Below are 21,131 nucleotides of genomic sequence, written 5' to 3' on the forward strand. Positions count from 1 at the left end.
TATGAAATGAGGTTAGAAATCTTAGAGAGAAAGATAGTTCGACGAATAATGGGACCGGTGAGGATAAGTGTAGGCGAATTTAGAAGATTTACCAATGAAGAAATTAAAGAAGTCATCCAGGGTGAAGACATAATCAAGTTCGTGATGGCGCAAAGGCTCAGGTGGCTGGGACACACAGAATGAGCTAACCCAGACTCTACGCTAAAGCGAATAACTGGCTGGAGACCAACAACAAAGATACCAAAGAGAAGACCCAAAACAAGATGGAGAGATCAAGTCTTAGGAGACATAAAGAAGCTGAGAATCTACAATTGGAAGCAGCGCTGTAAGGACCGGAAAGAATGGAGGAACATTGTAGACAGGGCCAAGTCACACACGCTGCTATAATAATAAAAGACAACAGCGGACTGATTCTCCGCAATAAAGGAATCAGAGAGCCCAAAAGGGCGGCAAACACTCCGCCAGGAGTGAATAAGCCATGATGATGATGATGGTCTCTAGTCGGCATTAGAAAAGTTGCCAATTTGAAATTTACTTGTCAAGAGTCGTTGCCAAGAGTCACGAACAACGATTTCTTCAACACGTCAATGTTGAGACCATCCAGCCCCAAGTTGGCTATCATATTGGCTATAGTAATTTTTTTGACTGCAGCTTGGAAAAACGATGCTGAGAATCTGTTAAACCATTCTCTCAGGTTTCTAAACCATGACGTTCTTCTTCGACCAGGCCCTCTTCTTCTGTCCACCTTGCCATGTATTATTAAATGGAGTATATTATTTATCTCTCTGGGTGGCGCATAACATAGTCCAAATATTCAAGTTTGAAATTGTGACGTAAGAAACCTTCCTTTTTCAAATGCCGTAGATTTTTTTTGTCTTAGAAATCCCAATCCTGAGCTTAACTGTCCGCCATTGGAACTAGTTTTACAATATTAGTGTACTTGCATAAATTAAGAAAGATATATTTTTTGTATTATATAAGAGTTATATAATAATATGTAAAAAGTTTTATGTTCGATTTTTATAAAAAATCATCATCAGTGTTCGATTTAAAAATAAGTATAACCGATTTAATGAATATAAAGTTAGTATTTAAATTTTGACAAAGGTTAGAGCAAGTTGGTTATACTTACAAACTGGATGTTAGCTGAGCCACAAAAGAAAATATCTGGGTAAAAATCCTTTACATAAAATATAGATGCCTTAAAAGTGCATACTTCAATAAAAAGGCCTGTGATGGTCACATGGCAAACAGGATAATGCCCTAAGGTAAAGTATACAGGTTTCCCAACACGTGGGATCCAAATTGAGTTGATCACATTTCAATGACTTAATGGCAACTGAAGCAAAATGAGTGATGTTTCTGAAAGGTGTCAAAAGACAGATGGACAACGTGACGTGGAATTTACCCTGTATTACGACAGCCAACTAATTGTTAGTAAAATATATAATCAAAATTAACATAGTAATAACAAATCTTTATTTGTTATTACTATGTTAATTTTCATTATATATTTTACTAACAATTAGTTGGCTGTCGTAATACAGGGTAAATTCCACGTCACGTTGTCCATCTGTCTTTTGACACCTTTCAGAAACATCACTCATTTTGCTTCAGTTGCCATTAAGTCATTGAAATGTGATCAACTCAATTTGGATCCCACGTGTTGGGAAACCTGTATACTTTACCTTAGGGCATTATCCTGTTTGCCATGTGACCATCACAGGCCTTTTTATTGAAGTATGCACTTTTAAGGCATCTATATTTTATGTAAAGGGTTTTTACCCAGATATTTTCTTTTGTGGCTCAGCTAGCATCCAGTTTGTAAGTATAACCAACTTGCTCTAACCTTTGTCAAAATTTAAATACTAACTTTATATTCATTAAATCGGTTATACTTATTTTTAGATCGAACACTGATGATGATTTTTTATACAAATCGAAAACGTTTTGTTGTGATGTAGCCCTTTTAAGGGATTTTTAATAAAAAAAATTTTATACCTTTTACAAAGGATTTCTTTCCAATTTTGTGATTGATGGTATACAGCCAACTACAGGAAAACTTTTCTTTTCCTTGTGGATTTTTATGTTCATTTTTAATAAAGGTTCTGAGAAAAAAAATATTGAAAAATGCTTATTTTTGGTCTTCTAAAGTGTACTAGTACCAATAATTGTTTTGACAACTTTCGTAACTTTTTCCATCCGATGCAAAACAACTTCGTTACGAATTCTATCCACCCAACTTATTCATAGGATTCTCCGAACATCCAGATTTCAAAGGCTTCCAGATTCTTGAGAAGTGTATCCGTTAAAGTCCAACCTTAGACACCAATCAAAAGAGTAGAGAACACGTAACATATTTTATAACACACAACTTTTTTTGTCTTACCCAACCCAATATCCTATACCGAAAGAATGTTTGTTTTGAGCTTCATATTATACACTACGACTGCTTCAAATATGATTAAAACTAAGTTACCTTTAATAACTGCCATGCTTCATTGATCTTTGCGTTGGATTTTCCATACCTCCTTAGTGCATAATTTTCGAACCAGGTTGTTAAATTTGCTGATTCTTTTCTCCATGCTTGTTCAGTCATTAAGTCATATATAACATAATTTTGGTTAATACCTTCCGGGGTAAGCCCAGTTCCTATCATCGTGCTGTTAATGCTGTGTCTTGCTTGGATAACTCTCTAAAAATATATTTTAAAAGTTTTTCTATCAATCAAGAAATATAGTAAAGAAATAAAGTAAAATAAATGTGATGTTTCAATTCTACAAGAAACATGTTATGTGCATAATACAGAATTCTAGAGAATCCTAGAAAATTGACAAAAATAATTTTTAATTATGGCCAAATAGCTAAGTAACGAGTGCAATTGATAGTGTTTTTTAAGGGTAAACTCTAGACTAGACTCTAGATTGTATTGTCAGAATAAAAGGTTATTCCTAACATCGTCCAATATAGCCTTCAGTAAGCTTGAATTTGCGATTCACCTAAACCTAAACCCTTTGTTGGGTGCGGCCCAAAAGATCAACTGTCATCAACTCGCCAAACTTCACGCGCAATTTTGATATATCCAAAAAGCATAGGCACCAAGTTGGATATGACCCTATCATATTCACAGATTCATACCTAATATTAAGCAAAATAAAGATATATAGAATATTATTGGGACTGTGCAAGTTCGGAAAAGCGACACCTGGTTTCATAGCTCAGCAACATTTTTAGCACTTTTAATTATATTGGACAATCATATTAGTCCTGGTTGCTGGACAATTGTCAAGGCCATATCCCAAAAAAATATAAGAAAAAAAGTAAGATAAGGTTATGTTATTAAAAGGTAAACAATTGTATGTAGTAAATAAAATTAGTTATTAAAATGCAGTACGGCAAGCAAAATACAACTAATTAAATTTACATACTTTTATATAATAATTGCATATCATATCAATATTGTGGAGCAACATATAATTTTTTTTCTTCAATTACAGTAGGTATGAAGTATACGTCATTTTGACAATTTCAATTGACAATATGAATAATTTAAGAAAATTATTTGGAAAATTTTTCCGCTATTCGCGCACGTTCGTCTTCGTATCTCCTCCAAGTACTTGCACACCAAGAATAGAAATTGAATTAATAATGTGTCAAAGTTGCGTCTGAAGTTAGGCGTGTTGATGACAGTTGAGATATTGGGGGCGACCCTAATTTGCTATCTAAGAGAAGTCTCCTGACTTCATGTTGCTTCGTATAGAGGTCGCTGCTAGAGTACTTAGATATGTTATGTTACTATAACGACCAAATATATAGCTTTCATTTCAGATTGAACTACCACAGGTGTTCCTGATGAGAGTTGAATAACTCGATACACGTATTGTACAACAATGGTAGAGTTCGAATAATTGAAAAAAAAAATGCAATCGTTTACTTAAAAAAATTATATAAGCGATGTATGGAAGCAAAAAAGAATTATTTTGGCTTAGCAACAATTACCGTTTTGGTCTGAACAACGACTTTTCACTATTTCGGATGAAATTGATTTTAATTTAAACTTACAGACAAGGTTAAAGAATATTCTATTCATAGTTACCATGTTTATAATGTTAGCTGATCCAAACATGCCCAAAGTTCCACCAAAATCGTGCAGCATACACCAAATATAAGGTTGGCCGAAATATTGATCTAACGCGTCATACTGAGGAAATTCCTCTGATTGAAGATCTAATATAATCATTTTGCCCTAAAAATGAAAAAAAAATATGGTTGAAAATTCGAATACATAATTTTTATAAATAAAATGTAGATATCGAACACATTTATTAAATCTTGCCCAAGTACACTGCTGTCAGAGCATCTTCAAGAGAGTTTCGTCAAAAAATAGGCTCTCCAGCACATTTAAGAATGTCAATAAATATTCACGTACATATACATATATACTAAGGATTACCACAGTTTTCATTGTATTCCTTCACTCAACCGTTCTCTCCAGCTCTTTCTGTCTTGCTAGTCGCCTTCCTGTAGATCTCTTCTATCCACTGCTTCGTCCACTTCATCTCTGAAGGATCTTCGGGGTCTGCCTCTCTTCCTTTTTCCTATCGGCTCCACTCTGTTATTCGGTTTAACTAACGATTTTGGTCTGCTCTTCTGACATGTCCGTACCAAGTTAGTCTCTTCTGTTCGATGTAGTCTATTATGTCTGAGTTCACTCCCATTCTTCTCTTAATCTCTATGTTATTTATTCTATCTCTCCTTGTTACTCTGCAGCTGCTCTTTAGGAATTCCATCTCTGTTGCTCTTATTTTATTTTTGGTTTTCTTATTTATTGTCCCATTTTCACACCCATAAGTGAGGATACTTCTTGTCATTGTATTATATAGCCTTCTTTTTGATTGTATGCTGATGATACATGAATAAATACATTAAACTAAAACTCTTAGTATACAGGGTGAGTCACCACTAACGGAAAATTTTTTAAATGAATAGTTTGTAAGTTGATAAAAGCTACATTTTAAAATTATTTTGAAATATACAGGGTGTCTCAATAAATGGCGGCGTATCAAAGATCCCACAGTATCGGGTTCAATTTTCGTATGAAGTCTCTTGTTTGTCCCAGTCTATTTTTTATTTTTATATCTTATTCAGTTGTTCCTTTGTTTGATATTATAAAACCTAAATACTTATCTGTTCCTCCGATTTGTTTACCTTGGTCTATTTCCAGTTGTTTTATTTCTGTATTCTCCGTTGTTAGGTATTCAGTTTTCTTTATTTCAGTTAGCTATTCAGTTTTAGGTTTATTTCCATTCAATTCCTTGTATATTCCTGTTCCAGTTTCCTCATCATAAAACTGAGGTCACATTCACATACAATTATACAAATAACACACCAGAGCAGAGGACAAATGAAGAGTACAGGGGAAAACAAGGAATGTCACTTTTTCATGAATTTTGGCTGTTCTCGCCATGTGGTAGCAAAAACTGAGTACTATCGACTAGACCAGCGATACTCGACCTTTTTCTTTCCTGGGCCACATAGTAGATATTGTCACAGCTTGCGGGCCGCAATCAAGATGAAGTAGTATTAAGAGTGTTTCATTGGGAAACGGAAATACTTGAATGGTGAATAGAGGTAAATCAGGCGGTTCTAGATATACTAAATTAATTGCTCCACCGACTTTATAACCGAGTTACAGGGTGTTTTATCGATTTTGCCCATTTCTTTCTGGACCCATAACTTTAGAACCACCTTTTATATTTTTTGATATTTGGTACACATAATATGTCACATTTAGAAACCAAACCACCCAACTACTAATCACAAGAAAAATCCAGGTCCGGATTAAACAAAATTATAAATCCATTGTGACCTTGAAACAACATCCTGTCTATTGAAATTCTCGAAACCCGTTTGCACATTTGAAAAGAGTTTTAATGGAGCTTCCATTTTTTGCACAGACAATTCAATAACATTAATTTGGAATATATGTCGAAATTTTTAAGAACTCGAACTTTCAAAACAAAAATTTCGATATAATTTTAAAACTGTCATTAAATTGTCTGCGCAAAAAGTTGAAGCGAGCAATTAAACTTAGTTTTTGTGCTCTTTTCAAATGTACAGACGAATTTTGAAAATTTTAATATACAAGGCGTTTATTCAAGGTAACAATTATTTAAAAATTTTTTTGTTAATCCGGACCTGAATTTTTCTTGTGATTATTAAATGGGTCGTTGCAATGTAGTAAATAAGTATTGATTATTTTTAAAGTGAGTATTTGTTCATTAACTTCAATAATTTATTATTAAAAGTTAATAATACCTTGCTTTTTAATTAGAGTTCTGAAAAATTGAAATACATATAATCTAAAATTAAAGTCATTAAATTGTCTGCCTCACTCCCAAACACGCCTTAAACACATCGGCACACTATCAAATAATTTGAAAAAACACGTGAAATTTGACAAATGGTTTGATCACAATGCTCTTAAGTTAGCCTTCGGGCCGCATAAAAACGCTAGAGGGCCGCATGCGGCCCGCGGGCCGCAGGTTGAGTATCACTGGACTAGACTATCGATTCAGAACAATAATCAGAAAGATCAGTCTATATAAATTTTTTAAGAATTTGTATCCAGGCGAAGGACCAGGATTGTCCGTACGCCACTGGACAAAAATAATTAATGTTAGTAGTTTTTTGGTGCATTATTAAATTAATAAGTTAATATGGAATAATATTATATTAAGATTATAGACTAATAATTGCTAGAATTCTACTAAGAATCTCCTAAGTAGTTTTTAGATATCATAAGAATTAAACCTTTATTGGTGTTTATCCCAATTTGTATAAAAGTGACATTCCTTGTTTTTCCCTTGTACTCTTCAAATAGTTTAAAAATAATTATTCTCCAGGCTTCATTATGGGCAACGGCACGAGGCAGAATGGTGCCTTCTTACATCTTAAAGCAATCCACAGTTTAAAACATAATATCGTAATACCGTTATGGACTAAAAAGTAATCCAAGTGAGAATTCTTCAAATTTTAAAGAAATTTGCAATTTTTTTTGCTGACGATATTCTTGCGGTTATTTTAGAATGTACAAGTAGGTAGGTATACGTATTTCTAGACAAGAGAAAGACTTAATAAAAGAATGACCCTTACACCCTTACAACACAAACAAAATCAAGAGCCAGAATATTGTTGACGAAATACGAGTACAGGATATATTGAGATGGGAGATAGCACAGAATCAATTTTTGCAAGATTAATACTAAAACTTAGGAACCAAACACACTGCGAGCATTGGGTAAAAGACTAGAAAGATTTTTAAAAGGTGCACGTGAAATCCTGCGTTTTTAAAAAAGAGCTCAGAACAGAACTAAACAAATGCGAAGAAGAAAATTATACAGCTCATGCCAAAATTTAGAAACTATACTAAATTTACAATCAAGATGCAGTAAAAATAAACAAACCAAGACACGCTAAATGTTACTAGGAGCACTCCTGAATCATAATTTACAATGTATACTATAACATTGTAAATCCCAAATCATGATTTCCAAAGTCTATACATTGTAAATTATGATTCGGGATTGCTCCTAGTAGAATTTAACGTGTCCGTTTGTTTATTTCTACTGTAAATTTAGTATAAAGATTTGCTATAGTTCCACAAAATTTCCCCAGATGTTTTCTAATAAAAATATTTATATAAAGTTTTTCTTATAGAATACATCTCTGTATTGACAAATATTATTTATTGATAATATAAAAACTGTATGTAATATGTACATGAAACATAAATTACTTCTTCGGTAGATCAACATGATTGATAATAAAAAGTGATAAATATTGAAATTTAAAAATTAACAAACAGATAAGAAACTGATTCGTGTGAGGTGACATAAGTGTAATTAAATTTTCAACGAGTATTGCCATCGATAAAAACTAATCTTCAGTATATTGCTCCAATAAAAGTCATGATTAAAATAATTGCGGCTATCCAAACGTATTCTCCCCTCATTCACACTGATCCACCACCAACAAGTGCACTTCGAATAATATAGATCCCGTTAGTCTAGGACCCCCTGCCCTACAACATAGGGGGTCCCGTAGACACTTTTAGTTCGCCGCGATTTGATGGTGGTATTATAGGTTTTTTGGGTCGCTGAATACAATGGAAGTGTCCTGGAAGCGCAAATGTGGTGCGTTTAATTGTTATTAACAAATTATGGTAAAATTAGGTGTTTTCAGTAATTATTAGAAGCCCTGTAAATAAATTGATAGTGTTAAGGTCTTTTCTGGTGTATTTTTGGTCGCTGAATCGAATGCGACTAGTCGCGATTACTCAAAATGTGTTCTTATTTTGTTAATAACAAAATAATTGTTTATTCGCCGAAAAACTCAAAATGCGTTATCTACAGCAAGTTTGTAGTCTTTTTCATAGTATTTTTATATGCTAAATCGATTTTCACTGGTCGTGATAGCTTAAACAACGTTCCGACTTTATTATTAATGAATTATTAATAATTATTATCAAAAATAACGGTTTACAGGACGTTTACTTACGGTTTTTGCTCTAAATTTTAAAAAACCACTTGGAATGACATGAAATTTGGCATTCACGTAGCTAACATGTCAAAAAAAATGATATTGTGCCGATGTGTGTTTTTACCCTGGGGGTGAGTTTCACCCCGTTTCGGGGGTGAAAAAAAGAAAACTTTAAAATAAGTCGGGAATTGGATAAACTGATTAATTCTAAGCAACTTTTATTCTATAGAGTTTTTCACTAAGTCGATGCTTTTCGAGTTATTTGGTTTTTTTGTTAAAAAATGAACATATTCACTCGCAAATAACTCGAAAAGTATTGACTTAGTGAAAAATCTCTATAGAACAAAAGTTGCTTAGAATTAATCAGTTTATCCATTTCCGAACTTATTTTAAAGGTTTCTTTTTTCACCTCCGAAACGGGTAAAAACACACATCGGCCGCACATCGGCAAAATATCACTTGTTTTTTTTTGACATGTTAGCTACGTGCGTATCCAAATTTCATGTCATTCCAAGTGGTTTCAAAAGGACTACAAACTTGCTGTATGAGACTAGTCGCGATTACTCAAAATGAGTTCTTATTTTGTCAATAACAAAATAATTGTTTATTCGCCGAAAAGATCGAAATGCGTTATCTTTTACATCGAAAAGTACATTATTTTCTCAGTAATTTTAAATGGAACACCCTGTATTTTATATCACTATTGAAAAGTACCATTACCGTACTTTAATTTTTGGATAACATTCCCTATATCTAAATTTATTAGTTTTCGAGATATTTTCATTTTTCAATGGACCAGTAGCGTGGCCACCAGAATTTAATAAACTGGACTGATTTTTTTGGGGTTACGTTACGTTAATAATCAAGTTTATAAAATACCTCCAATAACAAGGGATAAGATGAGAAATAGAATATAAAGTGTATTTCGATGTGTTAATTTACAAATGCTTCGTAGTGTAAGTAGCTCATTCAATGATCGTTTTAGGCGTGCACAAATGTGTTAGGTAATTTTGAACACCTTATGTAATTAAATATTAAAAATATTTTATTAAAAGTAGCTTTTAATTTTTTCAAACATGTTTTCTTTTGGAAAATGTATTACAGATAAATTATTTTTCGTTCTTTATTTGTTACATTGTTACATTTACATACAAAAGTAGTGTTTAATTGTCTTCACAAAATGTTGTATTTTGTCTTTGTGTGTTTTTTTGTAAATTTATTGCTAATAAATTATTTCTCTTTCTCTATTTGATACATTTACATACAAAAGTAATTTTTAATTGTTTCAAAAATGTTGCGTTGTGGTTGTGTTTTTTTTTGTAAAATGTATCACTAATGAATTACTATTCTTTCTTTGTTTGCTACATTGTTACACTGATTACCGGATTGATAATCAGTAATCGTCAATTGTCAATTCAGTCATGGCTTACTTAAACTTTGGAAAAATTTATACACCTATTTGCTCTGAACAATGAAAATATCTCGAAAACTAATAAATTTGGACATAGGGAATGTTATACAAAAATTAAAGTACGGTAATGGTACTTTCCAAGAGTGATATACTTGATGTACTTGCCTTTTGACTCAAGCTGTATTTAATATAAAGAAAATTAGCAATGTCAATAATTTTTGAAAATTTTAACAACAAATAAAAAATATGGCAAAAATAAACCATTGCTGTTGTGCTTATTTTTATTTATACACGGAGTTGAACTTGTTACGATTTTCATATAAAATTAGTTATAACTTTGTAAATACCCTGTATAACATAACAAACCTTTATATTTTTGTGATAGAGAAGTTAACAGGATTTTGAATATAAAATAAAATATAGGGTATTCCATTAAAAAAAAATAAGATTGGTCTGCCACTGTGTTATCGAACACCCTGTAACATTCTAACTAATTTTGTAATGTGAAGCTCAAAGTTGGCTAAAATTTTTGTTATTAACTTTTATTGCTATCTATTACTATAGCGGATCTATTGAGCTTTACCCCACTAATCAATCACCCTGTATTTTTTGCGAAGATATCCTAATTTGTTTATCCCAAGACAGCACCACAATAAAAAATTTAGAAAAATGATTTTGACATACCGTTGGTACACTGGTAATCAAAGCTTTGGCTCGATCCAAATTATGCCAATACTCGTTGTTGTAAAATAGCCACCCTTGCATAACCCTACAAAAAAATATTTCACTTACTTTTGGAACTGAAGTCAAGAGCGCTTTTGCTCTTGGTCGAGTCCAAAAGAAGAATGAGTGGACGAATAGCCATCCTTGCATCAGCCTGCAGCAAATTAAAACGTTTTGTAACTTATAACTCCGTATATTATAAGTATGTTGTTTTAATATAATTATTAGTCTACGAATAATTCAATACATCTATTTTTGTCGATCAGTTAAAAGTTTAAATCAATGTATACTGATGACAAAAAAAATGCAACATTTTGTAATATTTTTTTGGATCAAAAGTATTTCTTTGTAGTCCAGGCTGTATGCTCGCGCACGTTAGGTAAATTATTCAGATTCTTTTTTTGTACAAACTTACTCAATAAGAGGTCCTTATAACAAATCCACAACGTTCCAGGCGGTACCGCGGTCGGAAAATTGTTTAAACAATTTTTTAAAACAAATTCAAAAAAACAATTTTTTCACTTCGGACAAATTTTTTTTAGATTTTTTGGGTCATTCTGATCAAAAAAGGTCTTTTGTGATGATTCTCCAAAAATTGATTGTTGTCGAGTTATACGCGATTTAAAATTTGAAAAACGCGACGATGGCCATTTTCAAGACTTAATAACTCAGTTAAAAATTATTATTATGAAACTGTGACTAAATCAAAGTTTAAAACCCCCCTACAAGATTCTGAAGAAATTTCTGTCATTAGTTTATTACAATGCTGATATTTTTAACTATTAACAATGAGCGCTAAGCTCGTGTTGAGGCGGCCGTTCAATAGAGTGCGAGTCTGCGAGAGAGTGCACCATTATCAATACCATTAAGGTTCTTCCAAACATAGGCTTCCCCCAGTTTCCTCCATTCGCTTCTGTTTAGTGCTTTCTGTTTCCAGTGCGTGCCTCCTATCTTTTTAATGTCGTCTCCCAATCTCATCTGGGGTCGTCCTCTTGCTCTCTTTCCTGTCCATGGTCTCCATTGTTGTATCGTGCTATTCCGCCTATTGTCCGTTTGTCTAGCGTTATGACCTGCGAAGCTCCATTTTAGCCTGGCTATATGTTGGCCTGCGTCTTTGACTTTTGTTCTATTTCTGACCCAGTTGTTTTGCTTTTGGTCTGTCAATTTTACTCGTAACATTGCTCTCTCCATGGCTCTTTGTGTCTTCATTATTTTATCCATGTTTGCCTTGGTCAAGGTCCATGTTTGGCATGCGTATGTGAGAATTGGGAGTATGCACTGCTCAAACACTCTTGTTTTTAAGTATTGTTGTATTTTTTTATTCTTTAGGACCCATTTTAATTTTCCAAATCCTGCCCAGGCTAATCTGACCCTTCTTTTTACCTCCGCTGTTTGGTTTTCCTTATTTATTTTTATCAACTGTCCCAAATATATATATATATATATATATATATAATCATTAACCGCTTCTATTGTATTGCGTCTTTCTTTGAGGTGTATAGTTCTTTATAAAACCTTTCTACTTCTTCTGATAACTTCCACTTTAAGGTTATTGAATAATAAAATAATAGTTTTCTGTTTGTGGATATTTCTCAATACTCACCAAATAGCATCAGGATCTGCTGCAGTCATAGCTGCATAAATACTTTTCCCGACATTTCCTATGTACGTTGTATTAGTTGTTGTAGGATCATTTTCGTTGAAACTATCACAGTTATAGATGTGGTCCGTACCAAATTCTTTTGTTTGCTAAAACATGCAAATATATTATACAATGAAAAACGGAAAGCTTTCTTTTAACGTACCTCCTCTATAAAAAGCTTTCCTATTACTTTGAAAAGTTCTTCAGTAGGATCGAGGAAATATGGACAGCAGTAGGAGTCATTGAAACTGTTCCATGTCTCCATTTTAGTGACATTCACATTGGGGTAAATTCTAAAAATTCTCTAATTTAAATTTGTCACATAAACCTCTCTTTGATTAAAGAACAGAACAAAACAACTTTTGACAAAGATGTACCATTTTTTCAGAATGCCAGAAGACGGTTTTGGTTAATGTGTATACAATTTTTTTAAACCAACTTGAAAAAGGTCTATCTCATAATCTCATGGATTCTGCGGGAGGTAAAAATTCACGTCTGCCACAGAACAGAAGACAACCACGCAACCATAGATGTCTACCACTATGTCACCATACAATATAAGAACGGTATCAAAAATTCTATTAAAAGATGGAATACTAACATAATAAGAAGAGGAATTAAAGAGAATTAAATGGAACCTTTCAAGGTTCATAAATATTTCTGAAAAAGGGTAGAAGCATTTTGAATCAGTACTAAGTTACAGAAATCGATCATGGACCGGCTTGGCTTTTTCCATTATGAGGTAGAGCGAGTTTAACTTGCTCCTATACTACAATGTAGAAGAGCAGGGGAATCCACTGCATTATTATTACCAAAAAGACCGTCATGGGAGTCTAAATAAATGAACCTCAGATACTATGCGATCAGACTAGAAATGCGCTTTCAAGTTTCCGGGCTTGATACTGAGAAATGTGAAACTGGCCACGTTAAGTATAGTCCAAAGGCAAGCGTCCACAGACCCGCATCGGACGCATCGTACGCAACGGATTTTAGTTTGCCTTGTACAGAAACTTATGTAACCGCGTCCACTGATCCGCATCGTACGGATCGCATTATCGATTGTCAAACTAAAATCCGTTGCGTACGATGCGTACGATGCGGGTCTGTGGACGCTTGGCTTAAGTCGCACCTGTTTTCAGATGGACGTTGAGAGGTGACTCATATTTTTTGCAAACATTGCTTGAAATTAACTCATAATAATACTTGAGTTATCTTCCTACTCAAAAAGACTCGGAACATTGTTTAAATAATCAAAATATCAAAAAATTAAGGAAAAATTCGATTTTTCTCTTCGTTTTTTGATTATAACTTTAAAAGTATTCGCTGTCGAGAAAAGTTGCACTAACATTAAAATTGCGTAATTAAATTTCCTACAATATAAGATTGGTTAAAAACTTTAAAAATTTTCACCCTTGTTGCAAAATAACAATAATTGCGAAAAAACCATAAAAAAAAGTATTCGCATTTTACATTTTTCAACCATTTAAGCTACACTTAAAACCTTCGTATTTTACCCAGAAAAACTTTATGATATAATAAAACAAAATTGTAAATTTCATTAAGATCGGTTCAATAGATTTTGCAAAATAAATTTTGCAATTCACCTTTCGCAAAAAAAAATTCATTTTTTCAAAATGTTACCGAACTGAAAAAAAAGCAGATAGCAAGTTGAACTTTTTTACATTTAGAAGAATACTGTACCTTTCATTTGCAATTTGCAAAATTATAATCGATTATCTACCACGGTGTCAGGAATTTTTTTAAATAAACATTAATTTTTGGTGCTATGCGCAAGACAGCGGTGTTCGATTCACACAAGTTGATTTCCACCAAAACTTCTTCCAATCTTTATCTAATATATTATTTTCTTGCTCTATATTTTGTTGTATTTTAATCTTTTAATTCCACAAAAATCAAACATGTTTGATTATTGTTTGTGAAATATTGTTTAAACAATTACATATGTTAAAAAATAATAAACTTTTATTCTCTAAATTAAAATATATGAACAGAGAAAGTTCTTTCTAGAAAAAGTGTTTTTTCAAAGGACAGAGAATGTGTTTTTATTTTGCAATAAACAAATTTATTTATTTATATCGAAATGTAATAAAAATTAAAATTTATCAATCATTATCAAAGGTCATTGGAATGCCCAATCAGAGCAAACGTATCCGCTGTCCTGCGCGTAGCACCAAAAATTAATGTTTATTTAAAAAAATTCTTGACGTCGTGGCAGTTAACCGATTTTTAATTTTGCAAATTGCAAATGAAAAGTACAGCATTCTTCTACATGTAAAAAATACTTAACCCTTATCCGGGCAAGCTGGGTCCAACAGGCCCGAGACGCCAATTCTTTTATCATAAACTGATAAAAAAATTTTATTGAATTTTATGCATCACTGAATTTGTTTAGAAGTATGTTTCCTTCAACATAGTCATGAGCTATTCAAAATATTCACTACCATTTTTGAAATTATTGCGTCGAAAGAATTTTGTCACGTAAAGGGGAAACACAGGCCCGTCGGACCCTATTTGTATAAATACCTAAAGTCTAAATATTTGTTACAGAAGTTAATCTGGCAGTCAGGTAATGTTTTCGTGGATTATCTAAACGTTTTTTATGATTCCGGAAATCCAATAATAAAGTCTAAACCTGTAACAAACAATGTTTGTAAACATCTCTTTGATGTGAATATCAAAGAGATGCTTACAATAGGTGTTATATCTATTCCAAATGAATTTTAAAAACTGATAATCATTGTTGGAATGCAATAATATTGTCAGGTAGGTACCGATACATATTTTGAAATAAATAATTCATCTGCTATCAATCGATTGATATCGATGTTAGTGTCGACAACTAAGCTCCTAAAATTATATTTAACTACAGTGAAGGTAGATAGTGCAAATAAAATGTCCCGAAAACCATTATCAGCTGCAGAACTGCAAGATATTGCTAATAATTTATGGGATTTCGTTGATAAAAAATCTCCTGAAGTAGGTGGCATTGAAAGTGACTCTGAAATTCAAGATCATTTTTTGGAAGCAAGTGAAGAGGATGATCAACAAGTAGTATTGAGTAATAATGAAGAAGAATGTGTAGCTACAAGTGCCTAGATTTCAGAATGTGTAATTTTTGAAACTAAGGATGGAATTAGCTGGAAGAGTCAACCACAACCGACAGGACGTATGCGATCTTGCGACATAATAAAATGCAAAACGCACAAAGTAATGTTAGCCCCTGGTCAAAGTGTAGATGATCCTGCTGATTCCTTTTGTTTGTTTGTGGACGAAAAAATTGTGAACGAAATAGTGAAGTGTACAAATGAAGAAGCCGAAAAAGTCCTGGGGATAGAGAACTGGAAATATTGCGACTCTACAGAGGCATATGCCTTTATTGGACTACTACTATCTGCAGGGCAACTGAGTGCCAACATCCATAATGTAGATATACTTTTAACTTTTGCAGTAAATTTTATGGACCTACTATATTTAAAGGTACCATGGGGTTAAAACGATTCAAAAACTTGCCAAGATTTGTTCGATTTGACCATAAAGACACGAGGTCTGAACGAAGAAGGAACGACAAATTAGCAGCATTCCATGTGTGGAATCAAGTCAAACAATACTTTCAGAAATACTATTTACCAGAAAAAAACATAACGGTAGATAAGCAACTTGTAACGTATCGACGTAGGTGTCCTTTCAAGCAGTATATGCCTTCAAAGCCAGACAATTATGGCATGAAAATATAGCAAATCCTTCAGGTAGATCGTGCCCTCAAGGTATACCGCATACTATAGTAGCACCTTTTATTAATCTGGACAATTTAAATATAACTTTAGTAAAAAATGAAAAAATAATATTAGAAATATATGGGTAAATATGAATAGTACATTCACGAACAGTGGTGGGCCCAACGGACCCGAGTTGCCCGGTTACGTAAGTAAAATGTGCTGCTCGGATAAGGGTTAACTTGCTGTGTGCTTTATTTTCAGTCCTGCAACCTTTTGAAAAAATAAATTTTTTTTGCGAAAGCTGGATTACAAAATTTATTTTGCAAAATCTATTAAACCGATCTTAATGAAATTTAGAGTATTGTTTTATTATATCATAAAGTTATTCCGGGTGTAATATGAAAGTCCTACGTGTAGCATAAATGGTTGAAAAACGTAAAATTCGAATACTTGTTTTTTTATGGTTTTTTCGCAATTATTGCTATTTTGCAAGAAGGGTGACAATTTTAAAAATTTTTAACTAAACCTATATTGTAGGAAATTTAATTACACAACTTTTATGTTAGTACAATTTTTCTCGGAAATGAATACTTTTAACGTTATAATCAAAAAACGAAGAAAAAAATCGAATTTTTCCTTCATTTTTTGACATTTTGATTATTTAAACAATGTTCCGGACCTATTTGAGTGGGAGGAAAACTTATATAATATTATATGAGTTATTTTCAAGCAATTTCTACAAAAAAACATGAGTCACCTCTCAACATCCAATGTACTAATATTTTTACAGATGCGCCCTGGTCTAGTAGGGATTCAGGCCTAGTGCAAAAACTATGCGACTGGTCCAAAAAGAAAAATTAATAAACTAGCGCCATAGAATATACGAACACTATATCAGGCTGAGAATTGAGAAACGTGATTAAATAAATGAAAAAATTTAAGATGAATGTGTTAGGTAGGTGTGAAAATAGATGGCCTGGAAATGAAATAACTAGAACAGAAGAACCAGGAATGTATTACTCGGGAAACGACAAACAGGAACCAAATCAGTGTTGCTATTATAATAGATGAATCGATAAACATATATGTGAATAATTTCGTCCTATACTCCGCAAGATGTGCTGCCTTACAGCTAAGACATCATCCCATTAACGTTAACCTCTTACAAGTTTACGCACCAACAGAGAATAAAAGTGAAGAGAAAATAATAAAAGAATTTTACCAAAAAATAGAAGAAAATAATGCGTGGTGCACAAGAAACGAGACATAAATATAGTAATGTGTGACTTCAACGCCAAAATGGGGGAAAAGGCAGATTCGAGACATAATAGGCAAACATGGGCTGGGAAAAAGAAAAAGTTTGCGTCAAACTTACCTTGTAACGGCTCTTGGTAAATGTCCAGCAAAAGCTGGCAATACTGGAATGATTCCCAAACTTCTCATTCGTTCCAAGATTTTTTTCTGCAACAATATTGACCTCTCGTGCCATGATGCAGACAGTGGTCCACCCCATCCTCTCATATTTCCCATACGTAACCTACAGAAAAAATGAAATTCAATTTCAATGCTAAAATATATTTTTTCTACGAGCGTGCAAAAATGTCTACTTTCGCGCACGCATTTTAGTTTAGAAAGTTTCACTTTTCCGCACGCGTGTTACTTTTCCGCACGCGGTTTTTACTTTTCCGCACGCGTGTTAATTTAGATACGTTAATATGGCCTTAAAGTAATTATAATACATGCAATAAACTAATATTTAGATATTATTTACTAATTTATTTCAAATATATCTTATTGTGTTCCTGTTTTAATGAAATTAACGCGACAATTCGATGAAATAAAATTATTTTGACATAATATTCGAAAGTCAAATCGGTAGACAATAATAGTCGTTTTGAATCATCGTCATGGGAACCAAGATCGTCGTCATGCTAACTAATTATATTGAAAGTTTGGTTTTGACAACCTTGTCAAATAATTAATTTGTGTATGTAATTTCATATTAATTAAATTAATTGATCATTTTTTAAAGACTCGTAGAAAAAATATTGTTCCTAACTCTTGCAGAAAGTCTCTTTTCCGCACTCGACTGCTTGCCGAACTCCCACTTCGCGTCGTTCGGCAAACTGCAGTCGTGTGCGGAAAAGTATGACTTTCTGCACTTGTTAGGAAATAGTATATTGTGCAACAAGTGCAGAAAGGTACTAACTTCTCACGAGTTTGAAAAGTTGCGGTACGAGCGCAAGCGAGTGCCGCAATTCAAACGAGTGAGAAATTACCTTTCTGCACGTGTTTCACACTATACTTTTTCTACAAGCACAGTTTTTCCTAAAAATAAAAATCACAATTTCCAAACGACGATTAATTATAATAGGTACCTATGTGATAAATTTTAAACTGTATTTAATTAATACCTACTAATCAATTTAAATTCCTTATACCTAAATAAATTGCACAGAAATCAGTTAAAAAATTAATGCACTGCCTTAATTTGTTTAAATTTAAACAATTCACAATTATTGACATTATATTTATGCAGTTATGAAACCTACTTCATTCGACGTCTCTTGCACAGGTTGCTAAATCCTTATTGGTTATTTGATAATTATAAAATGTTTAATAAGAATAAAATTGTAAAATAAAACAGTTGTAACATCCATAATTTAGTTTCTATGCTATAGTTAAATATAATAATTGTCTTATAGGTTATATATTTGTCTAAAGTTTAACCACGAATGTAAACAGAATATAACGTTACTCAGAATGCAGTAGTCCACAGATGTAAACAGAATATAACGTTACTAAGAATGAGGTAGTCAACTGTGCAGAAAAGAACTTTGCGGCACAGAAACGTCACTTTGCGGCACAGAAACGTCACTTTGCGGCACAGAAACGTCACTTTTCTGCACACTAATGTCAAATATCTTATACTGTGAGAAAATATCAAGTTTGCTAACATAAAACCGTGCAGAAAAGTGCACTTTAAATAGTGGTTGTAGAAAAATAACTATATAGATATTTTATACCAGAAAAAGTGCAGTACAGTATGTGGTAGGTGGTAGGACTAGCGCGAAGCTTCATAATAATAATATGTTTTTGGTATTTTTAAATTTCAAAGAATATTTTTAAAATTGAATAAAGTAATTTTATTATTTATTTATAGACTAAGAGCCGCTATAGGTGAAATTTCTTAATCATTTTAGGCACGATGGGACCCTATAACTTAAATAGTAGAACCTAAAAGAAAACGTTTGAACACTGTGCCGTCACTTTTCAGTGGCACATGCGTCGACAGTGGCGCATCAAACTTTCCACTTATGGACGGGATAAATAAATTAAAAGTTACCCTCCCTTACTAACAGAATTAAATTTTTTTTTATTTTTTTAAGTTCTATGTCATTAATACATAGGATTCAGCGTAATTTTAACCCACCACCCCCTTCCCCCTGCCCCCACCGTCAAAAACTTCATTTTTCGTTTTTATTTTTTTTTGGTGGGATGCAATCAATTTTAAAATTTCAAAAAATTCACACGCATAGCTGAGGCTTTTATAAAACATGCCTATTTTTTATAGACCCATAGGTAGAGTGTACATAACCTCAAAAAATTAAAAGAAATTTTTTTTCTCAAAAAAGCGTATAACTTTTTTTGAGGAATAGCTGCAGGTCTCATTTTTTCTTAATTTTGTGTGTTTTATCAAACACTATATTTTTAATTTTTTTCAGATTTTTCCGTAAGCCTCCCCACCTTCAAAAATCCGAAAAACTGTTTTTTGGGTGGTTTTGGGGGATATTCCCTATTTTATAGACTTCATAATATATCAAATCAATTTTATTTTTATAGATTATATGTAACTTGAAGTAACTAAGTCCTTTAGAATATTTAAAAATCAGAAAAACACGTTCAAACCCCCCAAAACCCCCTTAAAAAACAATTTTTTGGATTTTTGAAGGTGACCAGCGTTACAGAAAAATCTGAAAAAAGTTATAAATATAGTGTTTGATAAAATACACAAGACTAAGAAAAAATTAGATCTGCAGCTATCCCCAAAAAAAAATTATATATACTTTTTTCCAAAAAAAAAAAAAATTTTAAGTTTTTGAGGTTATGTAAACTCAACCTACAGGTCTATAAAAAATAGACGTGTTTTATAAAAGCCTTAACTATGCTTGTGAATTTTTTGAAATTTTAAAATTGATTGCATCCCACCAAAAAAAAATCGAAAAATAAAGTTTTTGATGGTGGGGGCAGGGAGAAGGGGGTGGTGGGTTAAAATTACGATGAATCTTATGTCTTAATCACATAGAACTTAAAAAAATGAAAAAAATTAAATTCTGGTAATGAGGGAGGGTATTTTTTAATTTATGTATCCCGTCCATAAGTGGAAAGTTTGATGCGCCACTGTAGACGCATGTGCCACTGAAAAGTGACGGCACAGTGTTCAAACGTTTTGTTTTAGGTTCTACTATTTAAGTTATAGGGTCCCTTCGTGCCTAAAATGATTAAGAAATTTCACCTATAGCGGCTCTTAGTCTATTATTATTTGTTTTGTTTTACGCTTTTTTTATAATCATCGATTTACAAAGTTTATTTATTTAATTTATTTTTTATTTTTAACAAAAATTAACAAAGATTATTTAAATTAAATTTTAAATTTCTTGAGCAAATAAAAAAACTTTAAAAACAAAATTTGACTTTTTGTGAATCAGTCGATTTGATTAATCATGTTAAGCAATGTTTTTGTATGGTTAAAGGAAACGTAGGCATATCTGTATATGCTTATGTATCCGTAGACAACACCACATCTCAAAACCATCAATTTTTTGGCGTTCTTGTGTCCGAACGGCTGAAGTGTCCGCCTGGATAGAAATGTTTAAAGTACAAGTGCATTCATCAATATATGTTATTGCGAGCACGCCACTGTGTGCATTTTTATTCCCATATCTAGACTACAGCGGAGATTAGAAACACCCACGCTGATGATTTCGAGGTGTCAATGATATGTGCCAGGACTGTGAGAGGTTTTAAGAAATTTTGTATTCATTAATTTGGAATTCAGGATCGTTTTGTACTCTGA

General features: G+C 32.6%; 1 protein-coding gene across 2 annotated transcripts in view; it reads right to left on the reverse strand.

Annotated features, from left to right (window-relative positions):
• The window catches only part of LOC126885712 (alpha-N-acetylglucosaminidase), a 78,276-nt gene that overhangs the window by 27,830 nt on the left and 29,315 nt on the right, over positions 1-21,131 (reverse strand). Inside the window, exons 5-10 of one of the 2 annotated variants that reach the window (XM_050652438.1) lie at positions 17,430-17,591; positions 12,481-12,610; positions 12,279-12,424; positions 10,637-10,721; positions 4,097-4,246; positions 2,480-2,695 (exon numbers count right to left, since the gene is read on the reverse strand). In XM_050652438.1, the coding sequence (XP_050508395.1) occupies positions 2,480-2,695; positions 4,097-4,246; positions 10,637-10,721; positions 12,279-12,424; positions 12,481-12,610; positions 17,430-17,591 (889 nt within the window). Of the gene's footprint in view, positions 1-2,479; positions 2,696-4,096; positions 4,247-10,636; positions 10,722-10,744; positions 10,830-12,278; positions 12,425-12,480; positions 12,611-17,429; positions 17,592-21,131 lie in introns of both variants that reach the window. The other variant, XM_050652439.1, reaches the window with a different exon arrangement.

Source organism: Diabrotica virgifera, chromosome 5 (genome assembly GCF_917563875.1).
Source record: "Diabrotica virgifera virgifera chromosome 5, PGI_DIABVI_V3a".
NCBI classification, from domain to species: domain Eukaryota; kingdom Metazoa; phylum Arthropoda; class Insecta; order Coleoptera; family Chrysomelidae; genus Diabrotica; species Diabrotica virgifera.